The sequence below is a fragment of the Ipomoea nil genome, unplaced genomic scaffold (genome assembly GCF_001879475.1).
Source record: "Ipomoea nil cultivar Tokyo-kokei standard unplaced genomic scaffold, Asagao_1.1 scaffold1576, whole genome shotgun sequence".
NCBI classification, from domain to species: Eukaryota; Viridiplantae; Streptophyta; class Magnoliopsida; order Solanales; family Convolvulaceae; genus Ipomoea; species Ipomoea nil.
Window position 1 is genome coordinate 4641724 of NW_017618004.1, and position 25314 is coordinate 4667037.

General features: G+C 34.7%; 2 protein-coding genes and 1 long non-coding RNA gene across 3 annotated transcripts; 2 read left to right on the forward strand and 1 right to left on the reverse strand.

The window, feature by feature from the left end:
- Positions 1-570: 570 nt before the first annotated feature.
- On the forward strand, positions 571-2170 carry LOC109190224 (B-box zinc finger protein 32-like). Its single transcript, XM_019340680.1, has 2 exons — positions 571-1805; positions 1839-2170. The coding sequence occupies exon 1, from the start codon at positions 977-979 to the stop codon at positions 1793-1795; it is 819 nt and encodes a 272-aa protein (XP_019196225.1). The 5' UTR covers positions 571-976; the 3' UTR covers positions 1796-1805; positions 1839-2170.
- Positions 2171-9610: 7440 nt separating this feature from the next.
- Positions 9611-12225, reverse strand: LOC109190563 (beta-glucuronosyltransferase GlcAT14A-like). Its single transcript, XM_019341068.1, has 4 exons — positions 11260-12225; positions 10673-10748; positions 10446-10561; positions 9611-10325 (listed from the first exon to the last, which is right to left on the reverse strand). Exons 1-4 carry the CDS (start codon positions 11819-11821, stop codon positions 9796-9798), a joined length of 1284 nt encoding a protein of 427 aa, XP_019196613.1. The 5' UTR covers positions 11822-12225; the 3' UTR covers positions 9611-9795.
- A 4798-nt stretch (positions 12226-17023) lies between these two features.
- LOC109190564 lies at positions 17024-22391 on the forward strand. Its single transcript, XR_002055741.1, has 3 exons — positions 17024-17118; positions 17306-17492; positions 21849-22391. It is a non-coding gene; the product is annotated as an uncharacterized LOC109190564 (long non-coding RNA).
- Positions 22392-25314: the final 2923 nt, after the last annotated feature.

The window sequence follows — 25314 nt, forward strand, 5'->3', positions numbered from 1 at the left end:
TTTGGTTCGCACATAGGAATCGGAATCGGAATGGGTATCAAATACTTGGTAATGGTAATGGATTTTGGTGGAAGTATTTAACATGTTTGGTAGTAGGATGAAATGAGAATGGTTACTAATAATAGTTCTTGAGAATAAATAAGGGAATGAAACCCTTATTTTATTTAGGTATGAGTTTTTTAATTGATGGGGTATTTGAAACCCATAGTAGTGTTCTAAAAACCTATCAACCAAACGACAACAATCACTTTCATACCCATTCCTATGGGCAAAACCTATCAACCAAACACACCCTAAATGTTTTTTTGAATGTTACTGACTCTATTATATTGTAGTATATGTTCAAGTATATTTGATTATTTCAACGTAATGAAGCACACAGAGTCAATAATGCCTTCATGAATAATTATTTAAACATTTGTTTATTTCTAATTTGTGGTTATTGGTTCAAGGATACATTACGTTACAAAACGGGGAAAAAAAAAGTTTATTCTGAAAATAACAAAAAAGTAAAGTAAATGGGTTTTATGGCCATTAGTCACGCCAAGTCGCAAACAAATGAAACAAAAGAAAAAGAAAAAGAAAACGCAAAGAAAAACATATAGCTGTTTCAACGCACCGCCTATCTCGCATTCACCAGTCTCTCTCTCAAATCCTTGGGGTGTTTATCTCTCTAAACCCGTGCTTTTTCTCTCTCTCTCTAAAACCAGTTGTTTCTCTCTCCTCCCCGGAGCTGAAGGTACGGCAGAGTTTTTACATGGTTTCATCCCCTCTATTCTCTCCACACAGTATCCCACCATTCTCTCTCTCTAAAATCCGTACAATCTCCATCCACTCTTCATCTCCTATATATCCACAAATTTCACAGCACAGTTTTTGTCCGCAAACCAACCTTGAGGTTTTTTAAAAGAAAATTTCGTTTCTGGTTCCTCTGAGATCCGGCGGCGAAACGTGATTTTTTTCTGTCCTGTTGACGATGAAGGAGACGGCGACGGTGGTTAGGAGCTGCGAGCTCTGTAATGGCGAGGCGGCGGTTTGTTGCCCGTCGGATTCCGCGTTTCTGTGTTGGAGCTGCGACGCCAAGGTTCACGATGCAAACTTTCTCGTTGCTCGACATATTCGGAATATTATTTGTTTGAAATGTAAATCGTTTACCGGACATCGTGTTTCCGGCTTCGGCGTGGTTCCGATTGCCGGTCACTGTGCTTCGTGCTCGTCGCCGCCGGAGGAGGAGGAGGCTGATCTCGGCGATGCGGTTTCTTCTTCTTCCTCGTCGTCGGCTTGTGTTTCGTCTACTCACTCCTTCCGTCAAAATAAAATGAGTGATCAGTTCGATTGCAGGGGGAATGGCGGATCTTCGGAGTCGTTGGCTTCGCGAAACGAGTTTTCGACCGAGGTTACTTTTCCGGCGACTCGGGGGAAGTGTCAAGCGAGATCGCCGCCGGTACCGTCGAAGCTTGACCCCGCAGCCGAGGGCATTTTCGTCAACTGGTGCAAAAGACTCGGAATCGGCGCGGAGGACAAAGTTGTCCGTAAGGCTTGCGACGCTTTTCGGCTCAGTACGGCTCTCATATCGGTTCTACCGTTCCGAGCCGTTCTCGCGGCGTCTCTATGGTTCAGCTTGAGAAGATGCTGTGGCCACTCATCGTCCACGTGGCGGGCTGTTAAGAAGCTCGAGGAGATCTCCGGCGTGCCGGCGAAGCTCATTTTAGCCGCCGAGTCGAAGCTGCAGCGGGTCGAAAAAGCCGGTAAGCAGCGGCGCCATTGGTTAGAGGAAGGATGGGATGAGTCATGAGTTATCGGCTTGGTCGTCGGAGCTTGAACGCTTGCTATAGATAGCCGCTTAAGTGTTCGGTTGTGATTCATCCCTTGCACAAAGATTCTCTCGCAGAAAAATAATTCTGCTTTTTTTTTTTTAATAAATTAATTAAACTTAATTAATTAGGGTTTAGATTTTCTGGTTAATTTTGATTTCTTAATCTTCCATAAGTTAGATAGGAAAATATTTCTTCCCTTTTCTTAAGTTTCATGTTTGAAGCATGGTCATAGGTTTTCCAACAAATCTTTAGTTTGGTTTCTTCGACACTAGAAATTCTGTCAACTCCATTTTCACTAAAATCATGAATCTTATTGTAAATTAAATTTAATCAAAGTCATGATTTCTTTAGTATCTCTATTTTTTCTTTTTAATAATATGAGTTACTCATACTAACAACATTGTTAGGAGTACGAAATATAGAAAATTAATATCCACCAAATTTTGAGTACGAAACTAAAACACACACACACACATATATATATATAGAGAGGAAGGTTTAGGTGCGGCGTCACTAATAGTTCAACAAATATACACCATCAATGTTTTAGAAAAATACGTCACAAAAATACACACAAATTAGATACGAATCACCAAAAACACACCATTAGGTGTGAGCAAAAACACTATACAGTGTTCGGATATACACCATTGGGGGTGGTGAATTATATGGTTTATTTTTTTGGGGTCTGTTGTGTATTTTTTGGTATTTTTTTGCATTTCATTATGGTGTGTTTCCCTTACACTGTTGGTGTATTCTGAAATTGCGCCACACCGCCGCACGGGAAGACCTCGCCGCAACGGCGAAGACCTCCCGTGCGGCGGTTTTCAGAATACACCAACAATGTTAACGAAAAGCACAAAGAGTGTAACGGAAACACACCACAATGAAATGCAAAAATACACAACACACCAAAAAAAATATACCATATATCTCCTTACCATTAATGGTGTATTCCTAAACATTGTGTGGTGCTTTTAGTCATACCTAATGGTGTGTTGTTGGTGATGTGTACCTAATTTGTGTGTTTTTTTGTGGTGCATTTTTGACATTGATGATGTATATCTTGCTTAACTATTTGTGTATTCTAAAAACCGCCGTACAACCGCATGAGAAAGGGTCGCCGCACCTGTACTCGCCTATGTATAATAACAAAGAAAGGTTTTGAAAATATGATATTTAAACTCAACGAAAGAAATATGAGTCATGTGTACTCATATTCTATTAAAATTGATTCACTACCTGCTGATTGTGCTAAGAGTGTTATAACGTTAATTTTCCGTGATAAAATTTAACTTAAATTTGAACACTTAATCTAAAAGCTCGGTGAACAAGAACACCAGGCATGTCCGCAAGTACTCTGTACAATTTACGAAATTGTTGGTACAAATTTTTTTTGAAGAAAAGAGTTAAGAGAATTATGTATATCTATATAAAATAAATTTTTAAGAAAATAGATAAAATGTGATTTTTTTTTTTCATATTTGTGTTTTCTTTTTTTTTTTTTTTTTTTTTGAAAGGGGAAATTGTCCTTTCTAAAAAACTATGGTCTGAACCCACTTAAAATGTTCAAAGTAATGAAAGAAAAGTTGTAAAAACTAAAAAGTTAATAATGTTTAAAATTTTAAATGAGAACATTATTTTAAAATAGATCAAACAAACAAAAAAAAGACAGATAAAATAAATTAGCGAGAGAATATAATATATTAATCTTAGTAGCTTGATTAGCTATAGTTGATTCCAAGCACCCGGTTTTGAGCCTGGGGAACAAAGCATGATGGTGGCAACATATAATATAATTTTACAACTACCTGATCATGATATAAATATATAAACAAAAAACATTAGATAATGAATAATATGAAAGCCAACATATATGATTAAAGGATATTTCAGTCAAATCAACGCTTTTAATTGTCAAAATATATCGAACATCGTTAGAGAAAATAAAGTTCAGAATACATTATTAATCCATGAGTCATTTAGTCTCAAATTTTGTGCATCGCAGCTATGAACTAGTTTTTGAATTTTGGTTGGAAAATATGTATATAGCTTCTAGGTAGATGCTTGGAATTTGAAGTGGTTGGGCAAAATGTCACTTCAAATGTTATATTATGTGTAATATCTAGTTATTACGCGGATCTCAAATTTTAACTATGTATTTTTAGAAAAGATATAATTAATTATAATTCTAAAAAAAAATATTAGATCTTAAAAAAAAACAAACTCAATTTTATAAGGAGTAAAAATACTTAAAATAGTCCCTCAACTATAGCTAAATTCACAAATTGGTCCTTGACTTTCAATTTTAACCAATTAAGTCATTAACTTTGCAATTTTAACACGATTTGGTCCTTCGAACACTTCTGCATTAATGCCGGCGCTCGCGCCGTCATCGACGATTTCCAAAAATACCCGCAGCTCTCACCGGAGCACATGGAGGCCTCCAGGATGACGCTGCACCGGTTCGGAAACACATTGTCTTCTTCACTCTGGTACGAACTCAATTACATTGAATCCAAATAGAGGATGAAGAAAGGCGACAAGATTTGGCCGATTGCTTCGGCGGTGGATTCAAATGTAACAGTGTGGTCTGAAAATGCAACCGGAACCTTAAAAAATCGATGATGGACCATGAAATTACATATATATTCTCAAAAATCACAGTCAACAACCGGTCAAATAGACGGATGACTAAATCGTGTTAAAATTGCAAAGTTAAGGACTTAATTGGTTAAAATTGAAAGTCAAAGACCAATTTGTAAATTTAGCTATAGTCGAGGGACCATTTTGGGTATTTACTCTTTTATAAGAGCAGCTCCATTAAGATTTTTATGTTTGTTTTTTGCAACGTTAAAATTTGATTAGGTTGTATGGTTTTTAACAAATGGGAGCATTGATTTGTTTTGCATTTTTTTTAATGCAAAAACTTGCAGGAGAAAAAAAAAGAAAATGAAGGGAAGGGAACGTGCGCTTGGAGTACACTATGCGCCCCGCGCGCGTGTTTTTCACGTGCCTGCTGGGGCGTTTCAAAGTGGCTGCCAGTTAGCAACCACTCTGAATTGTTTATTTATTTTTTTTGGCCGTTGCTATTAGTAACAGCCAACTCCTTCTTCTGTTTTTTTTTTTATTATTTATTTTGTTAAAACATTTATAATTATAAATTTATTTTAATTTTGATATGTTTAATTTAAATATAATAAAAATAGTAATTGTAATTATAACTTTTATAATGATAATGATAAAGAAATAATTAAAATATAGTGGAGTAAAATGGTAAGTCCACAAAAAATGAGAAAATAAAAATCTAAAACTAATGAGGAGAAGAGTTTTTGAGATTGAGTGAGATAATTTTTAACCTTCATATAGGCATCCTTAATAGTGTGAAGTTTTTGAGGAGATTTTACAGGTGTGATTAGGAAAAAAAAAATGAGAGCGGGAAAAAAAGAAGAATGAAAAAAAAAACAAAACTAAAATCTGAAAACAAAAAAAAAACAATATATATATAATAAATAATAATTATGCGCCCAGGCGGGCACGTGCACGGAACGCGCAACTCTCACGAAACTCTCCATTTTTGCAGGACCAACTCCCACTCTCTCTCTCTTCCATCTCTTTTCTCCATCTCACCCAACATTTCTTAAACTTTGTGCAAGATCCCCTTATTGGGGTTGCTCTGAGTAACTGAAGAAAAAACCTCCATCAATTATGGAATTTTTAATAATTATAGTATTGTACTATCTTCGAAAGGAAATAATTGCATTATAAAATAGAGAACAAAATAGGTCCTTCCGGCTTCCACGGTAAAAAATCTTAAGTTACCGTGACTTACTTATTCACCATCCTGTTAGGCTAGGGTGGGAGCCCTTGGAGGAGGAAATTTGACATTTTGTTGGCAAAATAGAGACAAAAACTCAACTAGTCAATACCGCCCCATTCTCCGGGAACTCCATTGAAAATATTCTGTTGGATTCTTTACAATATACTTTTTTTTTTATTTATTCGATCTCGTTCGACATCATATCAAGACATTTCCTATTTGATATAGCTATTTGCGCAAGTATTTTACGGTTAAGAAGCAATTGGTTCTTATACAGACCGTGTATGAATTTACTATAACTATGGGATACTCCTCTTTCGCGAATTACTGCGTTTATCCGAGTGATCCACAACCGACGAAAATCTCTCTTTTGCCTATCCCTATCCCGATGAGCTGAAACCAAAGCTCTTTTTTCCTGTTGAGTCATAGTTTGAGTAAGCCTTGAATGAGTCCCTCGAAAACTTGATGCAAAGAAATGCATTTTTGTTCGGCATCTCCGAGCTAATTGAAGCTCAAACTCATGACCTCTCATTTGGGAGAGTCATTTTATGCCACTTAACCATAAGGTCTTGGCATCAAATTTCAATTAATAACCAAAATATTTTTAACATAGCTATAATTGATTGATTAAGAGAAACAACCTAATTTTTGTGACTTCATAACCAATAACTAACTATTGCACATTCCTACGTTGAAGTGCCTATTTAATTCTTACACCATATCCATTCAAAAATCGAACTAACTATAATTTTTTGTTAACTTCATAATTGATAACATATCAAAAAAAAAAAAAAATCTGGTTGATTGTTTTTTTTTTTTTTTTTTTTTTTCTCACCTTGCTTGAAACATCTTATTAAACCAAATGGACCAAGGGAGATTCACGCTACCTCATCCATATTCTTATAGGTCTAGATTATGATACTTTTAACATAATTAAACACACAAAATTAAATAAGAAGAAAATTAAGGAGTTGTAATCTTGTTGGTAGAAAGAGACCAAAGCACGCAATTGAAGATACGGTGGTTAGGGATGGCGCAGGTTGGAGTTGTTTGAGACAGACAATCTAATGGACACAAATGGCTGCACGGACACACAGATTTATGGCCACATTTTCCCAAAGGATCTTTCGATTTCTCCAACTCCAACCTTAGATCTATTCTCCCAAAACGTTGAATTCTCAATTCTAAACACTTCGACAGAAGAAATCTATCCAATTTAGGTATAATTTTTATACTGTTGCCGTCAAGGTTCTGGTATGATCTTCTCCTAAAAACTGCTTACTGAATCATTGAGTTAAGCTTGTGCGGACAAGAAGGGTTAGATTTCTATTGCGAAACATTACGGGTTTTAGTTTGAATTGAGGTTATTTATTGTATGTAAAATATACAGTTTGGTGTTCAGTCTTGAAATTTTAACTTGTTTTACCTTATTATGAACTTGGAGACAGGTTCATGAGTTTAGGATATAGTCCGGGTGAAACCGAGACATTTGGACCGTGGAAAATAATGGAAAACATACATAATGTTGAGTGATTGTATATTAGCCAGTCGTACAGTATTGGGTGTTTTGCAAAAGCAGTTATGGCTTTTAGCAGAGACAAGTGTAACTGCTCAACCATTATTGGGTTATGGGTAGGATGGCAAAGCTACTCTTTACTTTCTCTTTTCCTCTTTAATGCTTAGCATTCACTCCTCTCCCACTGCAGCCCCCACATTCTTTCCTACTTCGTGTGGTGTGGTGTACCCTTTGAGTCTTTTGTTTAAAGATGAAAAGATATTATTGGATGAATCTCGAGTTCTTTGAAGATTATAATTTAATGTTTTCACACATTTTGTGTCTTTGAATGGGGTTAGTAAATGGGCAGGTGAATATTAAGTCAGAGAAGGGAGTCTAAGAAATGTTGGTTATTGTGTCTTTCCCGAATATTCATACCAATAGATATTTTGTAGTTTTTGAAATAGTGCGTGCTGATTTGGTAAAGAGAAAAGACAAGAGAGAGTGAAAAATAAAACAAAATTGAGTTTTTTGAATAGTGTTTCGTGCTCAATCCAATACATGTATGCATTTCGCGCACAACAATGCCCAACCAGGCGCGTGCAATCTAACTGGCGCGTTAGCCATCACTTTTGTGTGTGTGTGTCAAATTCCCTCAGTTTTTGTTTATTTTTCGTTTTATTTCTTTTTTTACTCCACTCACCTAATTGTAACATAAAAAACTGTGCAAAAAATCAAATATGGATGTTCTAAGAGCATCCTCAATAGGCATAAATTTTGAAGAGTTTTTTGCAGGTGTGATTAGGAAAGAGAACATGGAAGAGAGAAATGATAGGAGAAAAAAAAAGCAAAAGAAATTACGTGCCCGGTTGGGCGATTGGAGTGCACGTGCTGGCTGTGCGCTTTTAGTGTGCTTCGTGCAACAAACACATCAGCCTTTTCAATTTTGGTGGGGCTCACTGTGCAGATAAAAATCAAGTCTTCCTGTTAAAATCTCAAAAAAAAACAAAAAAAAAACTCTATATATACATCAAAACCCACAAAAACCATCTAAAATCAACTATTGTGGATGCTCTAAGTTGGAATAGTTTGCATAGATTTTGTTTAATCTTTCGTTCTTCCTGACTTTGGAACGTGTTGTCTTGTTATTGGAATGGACTAGTAGGCCTAACCCTACTAGCCGAGTCAAGTTGTGAGTGCTAACACTTAGAATAGAAATGGTGAAATGAAACACAAGGGAACATGTGATATATGAGGGAAACTTACAAATATAAGCACAACCGTGTTTGCAATTCTTTTAAATATGCATTTGAGAAAATTTTACTTCTAAGACTATTGTTATATTGTCACACTTAAATCTTGACTTTTAATTTGACAGTATTTAGGCTTATGAGGGAAAGAGTCATGAGACTAAATGCTGCCACCACTAAAATCAGAGACCAAGGTTCAAATCTCGGTGGCTGTAGTGTGGGAATTATGTCTAAAAGTGGATAGATTCCTTGTGCGCGCCGACATTTGGCCTTGTCTGTTAAACCATTGAGTCACCGTGATTTACAATTTTCCACAATACTCTGTCGGGTCGGAGTGTTGGGGGCCCTTGGGGTTGGGGACTCAACCTTTTGGGAGAAGAATTATATCTACGCATAGATATTAATTGTTTATTAGTATTTTCTTTAAGAAATGTATTTTTAAACATTTTATAAAATGTTTATAAGCTTATTGAGAGAAAACATTTTTAAAATGAAAGAACGTTCATCTTTAAAAGTATTTGTGCATTTAGGATGAACCTAATAATATTTTTCTAATCCTTTGTCCAATCTTGTTGATATTGGGCCAGAGCCCAGATGCCCAGACCCTAACACTATTAAATAGGAGTTGTTATACCATGGACTAGGGTCCACCTTGCAAGGTGGATTCTGGTTAAATGACGTATAAATTGTGACTTCTAAAATATAAATTATTTTTTTTTAAGTCAAAATAAATAACAACTGTAGAAAGGAATTTGGGAATACAATACATGGTTTGTTAATATTGTGTGGCGGCAGTATTTGAAAAGAAACTTGTGAATACAAATTACAAAACAAGGTAATCAATTATATTAACATTGTGTGTTTGTAGTATACGAATTTTTAAAATTTAAATTATGAACATTTAGTATGTTCTAAATTATGAACATTTGGGTCCGGGTCGCAAGTCCACACAATAATTTGCCACTAAATAGAAGCACATTTTCTAATGAAACACTCTGGCTTGACTCTATAGTCTAGACCAGATTGATGGCTGGCAGAATCTACTAGCCTCCTTGCAATTCTTTGTTAGTTAAAGTTATAAAGCGGGATAAGTGTTGCAAATTTTTTGTAAATCAAAGAGTTCATTGGGCCTTAGCTTATTCATGTGTTTCTGCTCATGGCCTATTTTGTGCACAACATTGATACATTACATTTTTTGAGATTTTAAGGTGGATTGTGACACAAGTCAGATAACAATTGTATATCTCTTTTACCAAAACAAAGAATAAAAGAAATAACATAGTATTTTTGGTCAACCAGGCCAAACCTATACACCAATTTAGAACCAAAGTCACATGACAAAAACATCTCTATAGACAATTGCTGGCACCAGCAACCCCTCTTTCCCCTATTTCTTTGCACTAAATTTCTCTGCTACACAGTGTACATCCGACACAGATTAGTTTGTGACTCTTTTTCTGCACTAAATTTGGACAAAATCTTGTGAAGTTTAACCCCATAACTTCCTGGCTGCACAGAGTTAATGTCACCCCAGCTTGAACACACTTTCCCTTCACCTCCTCCACTCTTCACACTCTCATTCGTGCTTCGGGGCAAGCACCATTTCCCCGGGACTAACCCATCTGGTGCTCGGTTTAGCACGTTCCTATCGAGCCCTTCCATGGCCTCATCGTCTTTCTCGAAGGTCCTAGCGAAAACCGCTAAGTCTGACGTGAATTCGTCACGTTGTAACAGGTTCAGCGCGCCCTTGACAGTGTGCAGCCTCAGGTCGCGGTTCACTGTGCTGTTTTGGAACTCCGGGGTGTTGCAGACGAGGGTGTGGAAGTAGGATTCGAGAGGGGAGACTACATTGGTGTAGTACAAGAGTAGTTTTCGAGGTAGATTGTCCCACCCCTCCACGCAATGCTCCATGAAACCTCGGCTCAACGTCGTCCAAGGTGAACCTAGTACATGAAAAAAACAAAAACAACATCTGTTAAAACTTTCAAGAAACTTATTAGTCCTTTAGTATCCTATGTTTCTCTGTTTTCTGTTTTCTGTTTTTCGTGTTTGGGCCAACTAACCTCCAAAAATCTTGAATGCATCTGGTGATCCTCTACCCTCTCTGGCATAGAAAATGGGGGTGTTCTCTGTGGAATACAGATTGGGATCAACTGCAATCTGATTGAAATCATACTGCCTGCAAATATATATTCTTGCAGTCATCTTCAACACAAAATGATGATACATATATACATCTAGCTAGCTCTTATCAGCATCATATATATCAAGCTGGTAACTCTTAAATTACCCATTGAACTCGGTAATGTTCTTGAATCCCAAAAAGTTTACATCTCTTGGTAAGCAAGTGAAAGCATACAAGATATCTGCACAAGAAAGATTGATGGTTATTTGCATACAACAATTGATATCTGACTTTACAGTTGCATTAACAGTTTGTTTACTGACTGTTCAACAATCCAGTCAAATTAGTCAGATTGTTGACTTGTTAACCACAATGTCCCAAGTTTGACTCTCAGTGGAAGCGGCCTCTTGACTTTTTGGTTTGAGTCTTTTACTTGCTAAGGTCATAAGACGGGTTTACCTAGTGTATACTCTTGGATAGTAATTGCAGCTTCCCTCGTCATATAAAAAAGTACTAATGACCAATCCTAGAATTGAACTTGACAGCCGCAATGTGAAAGGTACAATTAATATGGTGAACTCCTCGCGAACATGACATTGGTTTTTCCATTAAATGGACCGCCGTGATTTACTACATTTACAAATCTAATTGGACCCGAATTTGAGTATTAAAAAAAAAAAAAAAATTACCTTTTGTAGGCCCTAATAAATTTGCAGAAGTCATTATTACTATAATGAAACTAACTAACTCACCATCTTGAGTGAGAAGTGGATAATCCGATGAGCTCAAGTTGATGAACCAGTCCCAATCACGGCTGAGTCTAAGCAGCAATGCGGCGGCGTGGAGCATTGCGGCAAGACCGGAAGCTCCCATCTGGTTAACGGCGTAGCTTTTTCCGACAACGTAAACGTTTCCGAATGCCCGGAAAACCTTTTCCTCCTCGACGGACAACACCAAATCCAGTCTCTCCTGATCCGATGAATCGGAATCCAGCTGTAAAAGGTACTGGTTTCTCGGATGATACACTGCTCTCAACAACCTCAACATTCTTTTACTGTCCCCTTTCGACCCCAAAATCCAATACGCCAGTACAGGAGGGAAACTGGGCCCTTTGGACACCGCAACCTCGGACATTGGAAACTCGAGATTCGTGCCGCCTTTGCCGGCCGTGTAATGATCCAGGTTTGACCAGTTCCCGGTTCCCAGTGCCAGAATCATCATCAGAGCCCCGCCGGCGATGCTCAGAAGCCATCGCCGGTACCGCGAAACCCACGAAAAGATGATAGCTTTCGACACTACTATCCTCTTCTGCATAGCTCAAACACAACACAGGGCGGAATTTGCATCAAAAGGGTACCTGAAAACGTGAAATTCTTGGAATTTTTTAATGATCTGATACTCTGGGTAGATTGTTTTGCGTTGATCCTGACCGTTGACTTCTTGCCGGATTCAAATCAAGAAGATCTTAGAACTCGGAGCTCCCGGCATGAATGGAAATTGAAGAAGAAGATGAAGTCATGGATGGCTAGAGATGAAAACAGTCTTTTTTTCTTAACCATTTAGTCAAAGGTGGAAAGAGATCGAGCAGCCACCCAGTGAGCATCAAACACATGAAAACTTAGAAAAATAGTTTTGCCTTAAAGAAAACAAGACAAGAGCGACATGGAAGAAGAGGAGATGATTAGATTACTCAAAGTCGGAGAAAAAATTGTCAATGTTTGCAGGCCAATTCACCAGATCAGATTGGGACATGATGACTACAGACATTGACATGTGGCCCTTCCAATTCTTTGCTTATTTCTCAACCTTCCCATTTTTTTATTACAAAAACTATGCATCTTTTTAATTATAAAACAATCATAAATTCTAGAAGTCTCAAACACTCAAACTGTCCATTAACCCTACTGTGAGGGCTCGTTTGGTTCGCTGGAAAATATTTGAAGGGAAATGAAATTGAAATTCCATGGAAAATAAATTCCAAGAAAATAGGTTCCATTGTTTGGTTGGTGGAAAAGAAATTACTGGGAATATGAATTCCATTATTTGGTTGAGTTTGGAATGGTAAGAAATAATGTGTATAATGACAAATATAACCCTACACAACAATAATAATATAATAATAATAAGAGTAATTAATAAAGAATGGTGAGGGTAAAATTGGCATATTAGTTTTCCATGGAAAACCTTTTCCATGGAAAACAAAATACCTAACAAAAGCTAGGAATTTGTTTTCCTTATACTCAAGGAAAACTTTTTCCAATGGAAAAGGTTTTCCATCCAACCAAACAACATAAAACATCATTTTCCTTCACTTTTAGGAAAACATTTTCCATGGAAAATGTTTTCCATCCAACCAAACACCCCCTGATATTTTATATTGGACTAATTGCACTAATATTTTTTTTTCTTGACTTTAAGATAATTGGTCGAACTAATTAAGCTAACCTTGTCAAGCTAATTGCACTAATATTATATTTATGTTTAGTGGGATGAGAGTAATTCAGTTAACCTCAGTTATTTTGATTTTAATTTGTTCAAGTGACTCACTTTTAAATCTGTGCGATTTACACATTTTATATTATGTGCCACTTGGAATAGATTGAATGTTTATTCACTTCTATAATGAGTAACCATTTTTATAAACTATTAGACCTGACAATTCGTGTTTCTTGTTTATTATTGTGTCTGGTAACATAAGGTGTTTACATGTTGGGCTCGTACATGAACATGACTTGTTAAACTTAACGTATTGGGAATTCATGCATGAATTTATAACCGGTTGACACGACATAAAACAATAAGCTAATGCGTTTTGAATTTTTTATAGGTTAGCACGACATGAAATGTATTTTTTTTTTAATTTTTAGTGATATAAGCATATAACTCAGCAAGAAAACATCTCATTTTACCTAGATTTTAACATGGCGTTTGGTTGGGAGGAGGAAATTAGGGGAAAAAAATTGTAATTCGGTGAGAATAAAATATGAATTCAAATTACATTATTTAGTACGGATGAATTGAATTATTGAAAATGTGAAAGGAATAAGTGACATAAAAATTAAAATGTCATTTTGTAATAATAATAATAATAAAAGATAAAAAGGTAATTTCCATATATTTTTCCTTTCAGTGCTATGTTGAATTGAAATTTATAGGGGACATAAATTCAATTCAACAAATAGAGAAAATTGCATTTGCAATCCCTTCTAAGTACCAAACACTGTAATTTGAAAACTTAAAAGAATTATGTTATAATTACATTTGAATTACACCCAACCAAACACCTCATAAAATAAAGTTTTGGACTCAAAAAGTTGAATTCGAAAATACGCAAGCATTTTCTATAGGGTATTTAGCTTCTTGTCATTCTTATCTATAAATCTATAATATTATTAATACGCAGGCAGTGTTGTCAATATGTATAAGATTCCAAATTTCCAATAAGTCGTTGGCGCTTAGCGATGGATCAGCTGATCATGTTTCCCATTTTCTTTTTCTCTATTCCAAAATAAGAAAAGTTACCCCTTTCTATCATATCAAAATCAATTTTCACCTACACCTTTTTGAAATGTCCACTCTAGGGGTGGCTCCACCCTATGTTGCGTGTAAAATTAAATTTAAAATTTCTTAAACTTTAGTTAAAAATAAATAAATATTTATTTGTTTAAAAATATTCCAAATCAATTCATTACGTAATATTTTTTTTTAAAAAAAATCATTAGCCTAATTGTGGAAATCAAGTTTATGAACCATTTAAATCATATAATTTTGATAAAAAAAAATCAACAAATCATCATTTTTATAAGGTAAAAAAAACTAATAAACATTTATTTTTATTACATATAAGTTCATTTTTAGGTAATATATTAAAAATGAATCTTTAATACATTAAAAATGACCATTTAACTAATTAATATATTAAAAAATATTTTATATTAATGATTCACATTGTAATGTAAATTATATTTCACGGTATAATACTATAATGATGGGTGTTATAAAGGTTGTATTGTGACGTGTTTGGGCAGCCAACAAATGTTGAGCTTGGGTTCAATGAGATACTTCAAGTGGAAGATAGAGGATACGAGTGTAAGATAACACGAATCGATACGGTATCGTAATTTCACCAATCGATTCAATAGTTAAATTTGATTAAAACATAAAACTTTCATCCAATCAAGACCACAGGCTAAAAAAAAAAAAAAAAAAAAAAAAAACAGAGAAATGTAATGCCACTCTCCATAGCCTGACATAGAATGGGCCTTCTTGACAATCACACGAGCAGCACCGTTCGCGAACTACAAATGAACAAAAGTAGCAGCAAGTTCCTTTGCATCATCTAAAATTAAACCAAAAACACTATCTTCTTATTGTTGTTGAATTGCCAAGAAGACCTGTTGAGCGTCCATCTCCGCTATCACAGGATTCATATAGTTAAATATAATTAGTTATAAATAAATGGATACTCAAGTCATTTTTGACATTACATCCGTGAAGACTTGAGCAATCTAATATGACATACGAAGTATATTTTTGTAATCACTTGTCTATTAATTATTAAAATTCATTATACCTTCATTAAATTGATCTATAATCTTGTTGATGCATGATACATTATTTTCCCATTTACTTTTGCCTTAATCTTTAGTTTATGTTATTTTGGCTATGTTTTAATTATCACCATTCACCAACTCCATTATTATATTATTTTTACAATAATTAAAATATTTAACAGAACTTTAATATTAAGTCTTTTTTTTTAATAATGAATAAAATTCGTCGCCACTATTTAATAGTGTATTGAATAAATTTTATTCATGAATAATAATTTACAAATAAAAATAATTTTAAATCATATAGATTATAACTTTTCATTGAAGAAACAAAATAATATATATACACAATCTCGATGTAATGTTACCAGTTTTCAATGGTCCTTTTGAGAGACATTAATACTGCCCATGTCATATATGTTTCTTCGTCGGGTCGGCTTTCTTGCTTCCCCAACATTCCTTTGTACTAGCAACTTGTGTCTAATGGTCCTGGATCACCGTACATCTTGTAATAAATAACGGGTTAATAAGTGTCCGACTATAATAATGTTACTTTTTTTTCCCTAAGTTATATACCTATAGCATTTTTTTCCCTAAATTATTGAAGTGGCTGTTTTTTCCCCTGAAATGTTAAATAGACATATTTACCCTTAAACTAAATATTTAATTTATTTTTTTCTCCAACAAATTATGACCATAATTTGGTTCAAACTAAACAAACACTATAGCAACCAAACCGAAATATTCCAATTACAATTTAGAATCAAAATTCGATATTTAGAGTTTATTAAAATCGTGAACCGGAACGGACGGTTCATGTTCCGAACTGAAAAAATAAAATACATTTATTGTTGAATTTAGACTATTTTAAAATAAAAAATAAAATTTTAAAATAAAGACGGTTCAAAACCGCGAATCAGATCCGGAACCACCGGTTCACGGTTCAAGATTCAATTTTTTTGATACATAATTTTAATAAATTGACATTTAAATATTGGGTTCTATATCTGAATTATAACCGTAAACTATTAATTCGATTGCTTTAGTATCCGGTTCAATTCAAATCGAACCGTGGTCCTGCTGGAAATCTCGCGTTTTCCGTCCAATATTTCCGTCCAACCATAAATTGGTCGGTATTTTACTAAAGATTTCAACTTTCTGTTACTAAAGATGGATGGACGGAAGGTTGGTCGGAATTTCCGTCCAACGCGCAAGTGTTGAACGGAAATTCCGTCCAACACTCGCGCGTTGGACGGAAATTCCGACCAACCTATAGTGTTGGTTGGTAAAGTCGAATTGACTGATAGGTAGAAATTAAAATAGTAGGTATTTTAATATCCGTCCAACATAATATTGGACGGAAATTTAAATATTTTAGCTAGTAGATATTTTAATTTTTGTCTAAAAAAAATCTAATTTACATGGTGATCGGAACATTTTGCAAAAATTTAATTTCTTTTATTATCCTCCCTTACTTAGAGAAAAAACAGTCTACCATCTCAAATAAAAAGGTCTTCCCTCTCAAATCAAAAAATATTCCCTCTCAAACAAAAAATACGGAGTAATTTTCGTCCAAACATAATACGTCGCCCAAGGATGCCCTTCTCCCTTCTCACTACAAGAAAAACAATTTGTAGTGACAAAAAATTAGTGACGGGTAGAAAATCCCATCACTAAATGTAGTATTTGCATAGTTTTTGTGACGGTTAAAAATTACTCTCGTTAAAGATTTATGTTTTAGTGACCAAATTTTAATTTTATACTTATTTTAAAAGTCTACTCTCACTATTGATATAAAAAATATTATTACTCTCACTATTGATATCTGAAAATTATTTCACTCAAATTTAATTCCCACCAACAAAATTTTGTTTTTGAGCGCCTCTTTTACAATTTACATAGAATTTTACAGTCACTCATCTCCCTCCCCTTCTCTTTTCATCTCTCCTGCATCTCTCACGGACACCATCTCTCTTTATGTTTACTCTCTATTTCCCTTCTCTTTACCATAAATCACTTTGTGGATTTTTCTAGGTATCATCACTAACTAACCATATGGTAATTTTTTAGTTTTTTCTTCTCTTCTTTTTTGACAGTATTTCTCAAGGTAACTTGATGGTAGCTAGGGTTCGACAAGCTTCCATGCTTAAACCCATACAATGTAAGAGCTTGATTATCTTCAAAATTAGAAGTTCTTTCTATGCTTTTCACATATTATGTAATATGCGTTCCTAGTCCTCAATAGCGACGGAGGATGATCCGAGTGCCTTCCGGGCCGACGAGGTGTACGATTTCTCTGCCCCGAGATCCTGCGACTTCGCTCACGGAGTCACGGTGAGTCTGAGGAAGATGCAACCAAGGCTGAGCTCTAGTTCAAGATGAAGCAACCTTTCTTGTTCAATCACTACTCATCGACAGTACTGCCGAGTAAGGTAAAATTGTGGGTGATTCTGTAATTCATGATGGTTTCTTGTTAGGAATATAGCGGAAGCGAAGAATCGAAAATTGAGAATTATAGAAGTTAAATAATAGGGAAAGTATATAAATGACAAAAGTGTTGCTAAATTGGGAAATATAAATAAATAAATAAATATATATATATATATATATATATATATATATATATATATATATATATATATATATATATATAAACTCTCAAACAGAGAATTACAAAACAAACATATATATATTTGTACGTGAAGGAAAGGAATGAATTAAGGATGGATAATGAATTGATATTGATGCATTACAAAATAAAACACTTAGCCTATTTATACATTAAATTGAGAGAGAAATAAGACAAATGCATGAACCTCCACAAATCTCGGAGAATGTGCAAGAATAGAGACCATGCTGCATGCAATGTGGAAGGAGATGGTCTCATGGATTTTGAGCCACAGAATATTATTTCCCAACAATCTCCACCTTGGATCAAATCCATTGTGGAATTGACAATTGGAACAGTCGACTAAATCCAAGCACCGCTCGATTTTAGCAATAGGAAAAGCTTCAGAATAGCAGGATGGATAACCATCAACTTCCTATGCGACTGAAAGAGCATAAGCAACCATGTTGGTTTCATCATCACTAGCATACCTAGCAGGTTTTTTGATTGTCCTCCTAGGACGATCCATAGCAATGGAATACTCTCGTTGTGGCTCGACGAGAGGTGTCGTGCTAGTAGACGCATCATCTTTAGTATTACCATCAGTGTTAGTAATACTGTCAATAGGCCTGAACTCAAACTCCACCTTATCATCAGTACTCTGCGTCTCACCTGTACTGGAATCTTTTCCAGAAGAAAGTAGTGCATTTTCGTCAAAAGTGATATCTCGACTCAGAATGATTTTCTGAGAATCAGGAGACCATAGACGATACCCTTTTGACTCAGAGGCATAACCAAGGAAAATGCATTTAACAGCTCTCGGCTTTAATTTACCCGTACTAGAATGAGCATAAGCAGGACATCCAAAAACTCTTAAGATAGAGTAATCAACAGGATTACCTGACCAAACTTCATCTGGAATTTTGAAATCAAGGGATGAATGTGGAGATCTATTTACCAAATAGCAAGCAGTAGAAACGGCCTCGGCCCAAAAATCACGCCGTTTCCATAACCCAGCATTAGAGAGCATACAACGAGCTCTTTCCAATAGAGTCCTATTCAAACGTTCGACAACACCATTCTGCTGGGTTTACCAGGCAAAGTCTTGTGCCTGGCGATTCCATTTGCCGCACAAAAGTCATTGAAATCTGACTCACAGAACTCCAAACCATTGTCTGTCCTGAGCTTCTTGACTTTTTTACCCGTCTGAGTCTCAACAAGTATTTTCCACTTCTTGAAAATAGAAAATACCTGATTTTTATGTTTCAGGAAATAGACCTAGACCTTACGAGAGAAGTCATCAATAATAGACATGAAATATCTACAGCCTCCCATAGACTGGAATTTAGTTGGTCCCCATAAATCGGAATGTATGTATTCCAATACATCTTTGGTACGGTGTGTAGCAGTAGAGAAACTAACCCTCTTTTGTTTCCTAAAAACACAATGCTCACAAAATTGTAATTTACCCGTACCTGAACCAACCAGGAGACCTTTCTTGCTCAGGAGATGCATGCCTTTCTCACTCATATGCCCCAGACGCATATGCCATAGTTGAGTGAGATCCGCATCAGACATCGATGAGGATACCGCTACTGAACCTGTCACAGTACTGCCTTGCAAGATGTACAAGCTTCCGGAACGAGAAGCTTTCAAGAGAATAAGAGAGCCTTTTATGACCTTCAGAACTCCACCTTCAGCTATGTACTTGCACCCCAAAGATTCCAAGGTGCCCAAGGATATCAGATTGCGTTTCAAATCAGGAATATACCGAACATTGATAAGAGTCCTGATAACATTATCATGAGTTTTAATCTGAACACTTCCAATTCCACTAACCTTGCATTGGGTGTCATTACACAGCAAGACAACACCCCCATCAACCGGTTCCAGAGAGACGAACCAGTCTTTGTGAGGACACATGTGGAATGTACAACCAGAGTCCAGAATCCACTCGGTTTCGCTCCGTTTGCAACCGGAGCTAACAGATAACAAAACATCGCCTTCTGAATCACTTTCAACAACACTAGCTTCAGCGGACTTCTTTTCTCTCTCTTGCTTGTTTTTCAACTTGAAACATTCAGTCACATCATGACCATGCTTCTTGCAGTACTTACAGGATTTGTTGGACTTATGTCCTTTGGACTTGGATCTAGAATTTTTATTACTACTCCCTGATTCAAGTGAACGACCCCTTACAGTCAAGCCTTCACCTTTGTCCTCAGACTTAATTTCAAAGTCAAACTTTTCTTTGGACAATAGGTTCGACTTAACATTGTCGAAAGTAAGGGTATCACTACTATTACCATACAGCATAATTTCTTTGAAATGCTTGTATGAATTAGGGAGAGAGACAAGCAATAAAACAGCACGATCCTCATCTTCAATTATGACATCAATATTTTCCAAGTCCAATAAAATAGAATTGAATTCATCTAAGTGAGATTTAATAGAAGTACCTTCCGTCATACGGATTGTGTACAAACGCTCCTTCAGGCGTAGCGTGTTCGCCAGAGTTTTGGCCATGTAAAGCGTATCCATCTTGGACCATAAATCTGACGCAGTCGTCTCACTTAATATCTCACGTAGAACCTCTTTAGACAGGCACAAAAGAATGGTTGAACGTGCCTTGTCATCCAGCTCTTCCCAATCTACATCTGTCATTGTAGCCGGTTTCTTCTTCTTCCCAGCTAGTGCTTTCTTCAAACCGTTTTGGGTTAGAACGGCTTCCATCTGAACCTTCCAGATAGAAAAGCTAATTTTCCCGTCGAACTTCTCGATATCGAACTTGGTAACAGTCGACATCTTTGAAAATAACTCTCAATTAAACCGCTCTGATACCACTTGTTAGGAATATAGCGGAAGCGAAGAATCGAAAATTGAGAATTATAGAAGTTAAATAATAGGGAAAGTATATAAATGACAAAAGTGTTGCTAAATTGGGAAATATAAAATATATATATATATATATATATATATATATATATATATATATATATATATATATATATATATATATATATATATATATATATAAACTCTCAAACAGAGAATTACAAAACAAATATATATATATATTTGTACGTGAAGGAAAGGAATGAATTAAGGATGGATAATGAATTGATATTGATGCATTACAAAATAAAACACTTAGCCTATTTATACATTAAATTGAGAGAGAAATAAGGCAAATGCATGAACCTCCACAAATCTCGGAGAATGTGCAAGAATAGAGACCATGCTGCATGCAATGTGGAAGGAGATGGTCTCATGGATTTTGAGCCACAGAATATTATTTCCCAACATTTCTATTGTTTTTGGTTTTTGTTTTTTGTTTTTTAAAGGATGACAGCTTCTATTGTTAGATGATTGTTTAACCATTTGACTGTTAATTTCATGTCCTTCAATGTTGCTTAAGGCGTCAATTGAACGGTTTTATCGGCTGTCTCTATAGTGTTTGACGGAAGTCCGCAAAGACTCTAAAATTACAAATCTTGTTTTTGCAAGAGCTCTGAATCATTTTATATTGATATTAATAACTTATCTTTCATTTGACAAGCTAAATAAGAGGTCATGGTGCGAATTGTAACATTTTACTCTGTAGGAATTGAACATATTATATTAAGATGTAACTGATTAGCTTTTCTTAGTTTCTATTGTGGAATTCTTGTTAAAACCTCATTTTCACAGGCTACATTTAGGAGTTATTCAATGCTGATATTAATAGTAGGCACTTTGCTGCCTATTTTTTCTTTTCAATAAGATTATAGGATAAAGAAAACAAGGATGTGTTATCTAGTTGTTCTTTGATGAATTGAGTAAATTAATGATTAATAAGGGTGTGTAGTCTTCAATCACATGAAGTTTATTAGTTAGTTTGATGAATTAGGTATCAATGAGATAAATGAGATTCTCTGTGTTATTTTCTTCTCTCAGTCTCTCTAATATTTTTCAGTTGCTATTTATATTTATATTTGATTTTTGTACGGTGCCGATCAACTGCGATATGTATTGTGTGTATTTAGTTGTACTAGGTGATCTGGGTACTAGTGTTACATAGTAGAAATCAAATAACATATATGGTTGGGTTGTATATTGAAACAAAGACACTGATGCTGGTTGAAGCCTTAAAAATTTTGTGTTTGAAAGTGATGTTCCCTTGTTGTACTATACGTGTTAGATGCTGCTTTGGCACAGCTTGAGTTAGAGAAGAGATTGGCTTTGATCAAAGATTGGGAAGAGAATGAGAAAGATAAAGCTGATAACAAGTATGATTCCCCTCCCTGCCATTCCTGGCTTTTTATTTACTTTAATTTAATTTTCCACTTGTTTTAATTTGGTGTTGAATTTTAAATTTTATCAAGTACATAGAAAGTGTATAATACTGAATAATCACGTACATTATATTTAACAATGATGATCCGGGCGCACAAAAAGTTGTCTGCTATTGCAGCATGGGAGAACACTAAGAAGGCTTCTGTTGATGCTCAACTGAAGGAAATTGGGGTAATAAAACATGGAAGTTTGAGACACTTATTATTTTTTTCTTACAATTGCTAATGGTACAGTTATCAGTCAAAGATCAAATTTTTTCTTTCAGGGATAGATAGGGTTTATGGTTTAATTCCAGATGCTTTTTCATATTTGTCTTTAGCTAGTTTCCTTTGAGAATTTTGATGTTGAGTTCTTTTTATTTTAAATTAAAATTTAATCATTAGTGTCACATTCTCCATTATTGATTGTTGAACTGTTAGGGGGCGTTTGGTTTAGGTTTGTATTATATAATGAGAATGAATTTGAGAATATCTGTACTTGAAATGATTATATTATATAATGAGCTATGTATATGATGTTATTGATTCCTCCATATCTATATTATATCCTGGGAGTGTTTATGAACAAATATGAAATTGTATTTCTCTGTGCTTATATTATATATGTTGCAAATGAGTTTTGGAAAGGTTATGTTCGGAAATGATTGATGATTGAAAGTTATTATTACTTTGAGAATCCTCCTTTTGTTATTTTGAAAGTGAGTAGTGATAGTTTGAGAAACATCTTTACTTTTGTTATTTTGTAAACTATTATATTGTGCTTTAAACGTTTTAAATATTATACTTGAGAGATCTATTACCTATATGACCTTAGTGAATATTGCGAGTAGAGTGTGTGTTAAACTTAATTTAAATTTGTATGTTTTAAGTGTTGCATATAGACTCATCTCCTCTTACTTTCCTTTACTTGCATATCTGGCTTCTTTGGATGTAGCAATGGTGATCTTTTGAACAATTGTGGAGTATCACTAATCTTGAAGTTAACATTTAATTGCATGGTATTGAAGAGGAATTCAATAGAGTTGCAAATAAATTAACTAGTCATCTGAGGTGTTTCTTTGAGTTGTTTTGAGTGCCATAGGATATGCTTATGAACAATTCCCTTTTATATCACATTCACACATTCACATGAACTGCAAATTAATTTAGTGTCCAGCTAAAACTTATTTGTTGGATGAACAGATGAAGACATTCCTTTAATTTACTAAACAAACTTTAGAATTAGGATGTAAGAATTCAGAAGTTTTCTATTTTTTATGTGTTAGATTACTTAAACATAAAAGGCATTCCTTTAATTTTCTAGTTATTTTGTAAAATGCATAGGTATCTACTCATTCTGTGTTAGATTACTTATATCACGGTCCATTTTTGGTGAAGGTCTACACTTTTGATCAACTTCATTGAAGGAGGTTGTGGATGCTGCATTGATCAAAGCCATTGAAGCAGTGCCGGATTTGAAGGCTTATTTGGGTGCAGCGAGCATACTTACGTAGTATCAAATAAGTATATTTTCATACTTAAGTAGTACGGAGTATCAATCAAGTAGTATATATTTTTTTTATGTTTTTTTTTATGAACATGAACATAATTTTTGTTGTAAATAATTTTGATGTTTAAATATATTATCAAATTTTCAATTTAGTGTGTTCATTAATTTGTTGATGACATAACTTATTAACAACAGTTATTAAATAAAATTATGGTAATATAAAAATAATAAAAATATTCCATATGATTTAGGATTTTCCTACCAACGGTTGGAAGGAAAATAACAAAATATAATAGGTGAGTTTTCTGTCCAAAGCTAGGTCAGAATTTCCGACCAACAAACGTAGTTGGACGGAATTTCCGACCAACGAACGTAGTTGGACGGAATTTCCGACCGATGCACAAAGTTGGTTGGAAGTTCCCACGTTTTGAAAATGGTGGGTTACTTTCCGGAATTTCCGTCCAATTTTTGTTCGTTGGACGCTATTTCCGACCAAAAATTGTAGTTGGACGGAATTTTCGACGGAGGTTTTTCCGAACGTTCTTTTTGGTCGGTATGTTGGACGAAAACGTCGTTTCCGACCAATATATTGCGTTTTCCGTCCAATATTTGTTGGACGGAAAACGTGAGATTTCCAGCAGTGATCCCTACGTATACGCAATAATTTGTTGGAGTAGTAAAATAAATGAAATGTTTACTTTAAGGGTATAAATGTCAATTTAATATATCAGGGGGAAAAAAGCATCACTTTTAGAATAATTGAGGGGGCTAATGTGCTTACCTAAATAATTGAGGGGAGAAAAGTGCTATATGTATATAACTCAGGGGTAAAAAGTGTCATTTTTTTTTTATTATTATTTAGTTTTAAATGGTTTTTTTTTTGTGATTTATTAAATTATCGACTTCAATAGTTTTATCCAATTGAGTCTTCAGCTATTAGAATTAATGACTAAATTAAGAAAATTTACTATAGTCGATGACGGAGTTGAGTAAAATCAATATAGTCAAAGACTAATATGATTAAAATTACTATAGTCAATAACTAAATTGAGTATTAATAGAAGTGAAATTACCAAACTATATTAAGAGATGACTCAATTGAATAAAACTATCAAAATCGATAACCTAATTAAACACAAAAAGTCGTGTAAAACTAAATCAAGAAAAATCATTATATTTGATAACTAAATTAAGTATTAACTCGATAAATAACACAATTAAGGCTTTGCTTTTCAGGGAAAAGAAAAACCACAATTAAGGCTTTATATACCAAAGAAACTGATTAGTGCCATCTCCTATATGTGATGGATTGGAGATGGATATGATCGCCAATTCTATTTAACAATAATGATTTTTTTTTAAAATAAAGAAGCTAATTCATTAATCATAGACTGAAACGTTTATAATAAAAATTCATGAAATGGTCAAATATTTTTTACAGTCAGACATAGAGGTTGAAACGTATATATTAAAGATTCATGAAATGGTCAAACATTCTTTACAGCCAGACATAGAAACAACTTCCATAGCAATGTTACAGAAAATTTGATTCGCACACTGTTTCACAAATTTGAAGCTGAAATCTTTGAAGGAACGACTTAAAACTTCTTTAATGATATGGTCAAACGTATCCAAAACTAACACTGATTGAATAGTCTTGCACACCACCTGGATGAATTGGTCATTATATGAGGTGTGGAGAGTTAAACTGCATTAGAAAGACCATGTATGATATACTCAACTGAGAGAATTTGAGCAAGAATTAAACTTATAATCTTCTAATATGAGAATCATGCTTCACCTACCTAATCACCCCTTTCAGG